General features: G+C 45.5%; 1 protein-coding gene across 6 annotated transcripts in view; it reads right to left on the bottom strand.

The window, feature by feature from the left end:
• Nucleotides 1-1,920: 1,920 nt before the first annotated feature.
• lmo3 (LIM domain only 3) overlaps nt 1,921-5,000 on the bottom strand; it is a 170,599-nt gene continuing 167,519 nt past the window's right edge. For all 6 annotated transcript variants that reach the window (XM_071331633.1, XM_071331635.1, XM_071331634.1 and 3 more), the window contains exon 4: nt 1,921-3,169. In XM_071331633.1, the coding sequence (XP_071187734.1) occupies nt 3,064-3,169 (106 nt within the window). In that variant the 3' untranslated portion in view covers nt 1,921-3,063. The remainder of the gene's footprint in view (nt 3,170-5,000) is intronic.

Below are 5,000 nucleotides of genomic sequence, written 5' to 3'. Positions count from 1 at the left end.
GTGTATATTGTTTACCAATATACTTCTATCAAATTATATATTTCCATCATCCGGTCCCCGATCCCGCCGACTACGCCAAATGTGTCAATATGATGGAGTGCCGCTGATCTTGGGTCAGTCTAGCCTTTTCCCCACTGATGGTAAAGGTTAGGATTGGGGGAGGGGAAGCTGATCATAGAATCATAGAATCATAGAATCAATCATAGAATCATAGTAACCATAGAATCATAGAATCATAGTAACCATAGAATCATTGAATCATAGTAACCATAGAATCATTGAATCATAGTAACCATAGAATCATAGTAACCATAGAATCATTGAATCATAGTAACCATAGAATCATAGAATCATAGTAACCATAGAATCATAGTAACCATAGAATCATAGAATCATAGTAACCATAGAATCATTGAATCATAGTAACCATAGAATCATAGTAACCATAGAATCATTGAATCATAGTAACCATAGAATCATTGAATCATAGTAACCATAGAATCATAGTAACCATAGAATCATTGAATCATAGTAACCATAGAATCATAGAATCATAGTAACCATAGAATCATAGTAACCATAGAATCAGAATCATAGTAACCATAGAATCATTGAATCATAGTAACCATAGAATCATTGAATCATAGTAACCATAGAATCATTGAATCATAGTAACCATAGAATCATAGAATCATAGTAACAAAGGGACATTTCTCTCCAGAGCGCTATATGACAGTTTGCAGAGAAAAAGGAAGACACTGAACGCACACATTGTTAACACAATAAAACTGTATTACATTTGTGCTTAAAATTATTACAATACATTATTTACAAGCGTTGTCGTTGTCCTTTCTGAAAATCAACATCTCATGCTAGATGACACGAGATACCCTTATACAATAGCAAGCAGGAAGGAATCTTTCTGTTTCTGTACAATGACGATTTTACAAATCAAACAATCTTCAATTTTTGTGTGTTTCTTTACTCCCTTCGAGTTTTTTGTGTTCATTAGCTAACGGTTGCCTTCTTTGTGAATGATGCTTCAGCAGGGTTGCTCTTAATTGATAGTTGATCATTTAAATTCAGCTGCTAGGTCAAAGTGGTATTTTCCTTCCAAGAAGGAAGGTTCACGGTCCCTCAAAGCCAGCGATGCATCCTAAATCCCACCCTAATCCCTATATAGTGTGTAATTTTTGGCCAGGGCTCCATATACGAAATAGGGTGTCATTGAGGAAACACCTCGGAGTAACAATTACCTAACGCTCACAGACCATGTGACCAGCAAAGTCTTCACTGAAGGCAACTTGCATCTGCGATAGCTGACAGTACAGCCTACGTACCAGAAGAGAAGGCGCCAGGCTACTCCCATCTAGTCACAACTGACTGAGAGTTAAAACAGTGATCAGACTAGTGATTGAAATAATTCAAGTATCAGCATGTTGAAGAATGATATTCCGCATTAATGAAATTGGGACAACAGGTGATCAATAGTCAAAGCACTGAAAGCTTATCAAATAAATGAAATAAATACAGTCCACAAAAAGTAACCCCCCCCTCATCCCCCCTCCGATACCCCTTCAACCCCCCCCCCCCCCCCGCCCCCCGATACCCCTAGAACCACTCCTCACCCCCCCCCCTCCGATACCCCTAGAACCCCCCTTCACCCCGATACCCCTTCAACCCCGATACCCCTAGAACCACTCCTCACCCCCCCCGATACCCCTAGCACCCCCCCCCCCGATACCCCTAGAACCACTCCTCACCCCCCCGATACCCCTAGCACCCCCCCCCCCCCGATACCCCTAGAACCACTCCTCACCCCCCCGATACCCCTAGCACCCCCCCCCCCCCCGATACCCCTAGAACCACTCCTCACCCCCCCGATACCCCTAGCACCCCCCCCCCCCGATACCCCTAGAACCACCCCCTCACCCCCACCCAGACCCAGTGTGAGAGCACAAACCAAAGGCAAGCAAGGGCTTAACAAAACGTGAGAACTCCCGCAAAAAAAAATACCCAAGCCCCCCCCTGCACTAATTACAAGCCCCTCCATAGGACCACAGTCTGGGATTGTCAGTCTTCCGAGGAGAGTCCAAATGAGAGTCTATAAAACAACATGGAGAGTTTCCCCCCCCGAGCTGAAGAGATCATGATGGTTAGATTGTGGTTGAATTGAAGTTGTTGCGGTTCGATTAAAAAAGACACCTATTCAACCTGAGATCTGATGGCGACGCGCCGTATCTCCGTATCTCCGTATCTCCGTATCTCCGTGGCTCTCTCTCTTCCCTGCCTTTCCCGGGTCGGGTCAGATAGTCACTTGGGCCCTAGTGGAGACTGAGTCATATGGGCTTCAGACACTGGGATCTTGATTGTTTAGGTTCTCCCATGGTCCCCCCAGAGAGGAATAGGAGGGAGGGATGGGTAGGGTATTGGGGAGGGGGGGGGGGTTGGGGGGGCGAAGGTGGATTGGGGGGGGGCGAAGGTGGATTGGGGGGGCGAAGGTGGATTGGGGTATCATTGTAAAACCAGTGTTTGGTTGTTGGCAGAGGAAGAGGTGGCATCCTTCAGGAAACAAACAAAGTCAACTGTAGTCCATTGTGACCTTGTAGGGGACTCCCTCCTCCCCTCCTCTGACAACCCTTAGTCTCTATGGCTATTCTGTACAGCAGAGAAAGGGTCCCTTCCAGGTTGAAAGTTGGTTGTTGGTTGGTTATATACACGTTAGGGATCTGACTTTGGAGAGAGAGAGAGAGAGAGAGAGTAGTAGTAGTAGTGCTTTTGGTGTCTGATTGGATGGCTCTCCTTCCTTCAGTCTGATTGGATGCCTCTCCTCCTTCCTTCAGTCTGATTGGATGGCTCTCCTCCTTCCTTCCTTCAGTCTGATTGGATGGCTCTCCTCCTTCCTTCCTTCAGTCTGATTGGATGTCTTTCCTCCTTCCTTCAGTCTGATTGGATGTCTCTCCTCCTTCCTTCCTTCAGTATGATTGGATGTCTCTCCTCCTCCCCCCCTCTCTCTCCTCATCACATCATCCTCTCCCTCTCTCTCCTGCTCTTCATCTGGAGTCAGCGAACCTGCGGGGCGTATCCCTCCTTCATCAGCCCCTCCTCGTAGTCCGTCTGACACAGGATCATATTGTTCTTCAGGAAGAACTTATCTCCCACACAAAACCTAGAGAGGGAGGGAGAGAAAAGAGAGAGGTTATTGAGTTACATTTTTTGATTTTTTAAGAGAGAGAGAGAGAGAGAGAGAGAGAGAGAGAGAGAGGGAGAGAGAGAGAGAGAGAGAGAGAGAGAGAGAGAGAGAGAGAGAGAGAGAGAGAGAGAGAGAGAGAGAGAGAGAGAGAGAGAGAGAGAGAGAGAGAGAGAGAGAGAGAGAGAGAGTGCTTCTGTCCTGAGGGCCTCATCTCCCTAGCAGTGAGAGTTGGACGAAGTCAGAGCGTAGAGCACCTGTGTTTACTGGGACCGGGGGGGGGCAGTGCCCGTGGTTACTGGGAGAGGAGAGAGGAGTCTGAGTCTCTGTTTGACTTCTCCCTAGCTAGCTGTCCAACACTGAGCATGGCTGAGGCTGTTTAACTGAGCTGAGGCTGCCTGAATATATATATATATATCCCTCTCTCTGTCTGTCTCTCTGTCTCTCTCTCTCTCTGTCTCTCTCTCTCTCTGTCTCTCCCTCTCTCTCTCTCTCTCTCTCTCTCTCTCTCTCTCTCTCTCTCTCTCTCTCTCTCTCTCTCTCTCTCTCTCTCTCTCTCTCTCTCTCTCTCTCTCTCTCTCTCTCTCTCTCTCTCTCTCTCTCTCTCTCTCTCTCACTCTCTCTCTCTCTCTCCCCCTCTCCCTCTCTCTGAGCTGCAGTGGTGTGGGGGAGTGATGGTGGAGTGGACAAGAGGAGGCAGTCTCCTGAATGTCTGCAGGGTTTTAGGACTGGTATTCTTTAGGACTGGTATTCTTTAGGACTGGTATTCTATAGGACTGGTATTCTTTAGGACTGGTATTCTTTAGGACTGGTATTCTATAGGACTGGTATTCTTTAGGACTGGTATTCTTTAGGACTGGTATTCTTTAGGACTGGTATTCTTTAGGACTGGTATTCTCTAGGACTGGTATTCTCTAGGACTGGTATTCTTTAGGACTGGTATTCTTTAGGACTGGTATTCTTTAGGACTGGTATTCTTTAGGACTGGTATTCTTTAGGACTGGTAGTCTTTAGGACTGGTATTCTTTAGGACTGGTATTCTTTAGGACTGGTATTCTTTAGGACTGGTATTCTTTAGGACTGGTATTCTCTAGGACTGGTATTCTTTAGGACTGGTATTCTTTAGGACTGGTATTCTTTAGGACTGGTATTCTCTAGGACTGGTATTCTCTAGGACTGGTATTCTTTAGGACTGGTATTCTTTAGGACTGGTATTCTTTAGGACTGGTATTCTTTAGGACTGGTATTCTTTAGGACTGGTAGTCTTTAGGACTGGTATTCTCTAGGACTGGTATTCTTTAGGACTGGTATTCTTTAGGACTGGTATTCTTTAGGACTGGTATTCTTTAGAACTGGTATTCTTTACTTTTCTAGGAGTACAATGGGAGGACAGAACCATTTGTTATACATCACTACTCATCAAGAAGTCTCAAATATTTTTAAGCCAACATACAATATGTGTTTTGGGATTTTCTCAGGTTTCATTCAGATGACATTAGGGGGCTACGTCTTTATTTTGTGGAACTTTACTTACTTATGTAGGCCCATTGTTCCTATGTGGAACTGCTTAAACTTGAATTTGTTGTATTAGAGAAGAAGCCAATCTCAGGTGCAGCCTTGCTGGCTGGGCACCCATCCATTACACAGGATCAGATATCCTCATGTATTCTCCATCCTTCCTGCTGGTTGACATGTCGATTAACACCAGGCAGAGGTGTGCTCAGCCTAATGGTGTCAGCCCGGGCCAATACAAACGTCTGCTTTAAAATGACACGTTATTTTCCCAGAATACATTAGTTTTCCGTCTCCT

This window comes from Salvelinus alpinus, chromosome 11 (genome assembly GCF_045679555.1).
Source record: "Salvelinus alpinus chromosome 11, SLU_Salpinus.1, whole genome shotgun sequence".
Classification (NCBI taxonomy): domain Eukaryota; kingdom Metazoa; phylum Chordata; class Actinopteri; order Salmoniformes; family Salmonidae; genus Salvelinus; species Salvelinus alpinus.
The sequence above is the reverse complement of the archived record's forward strand: the minus strand, read 5'-3'. Positions and strand labels throughout refer to the sequence as shown.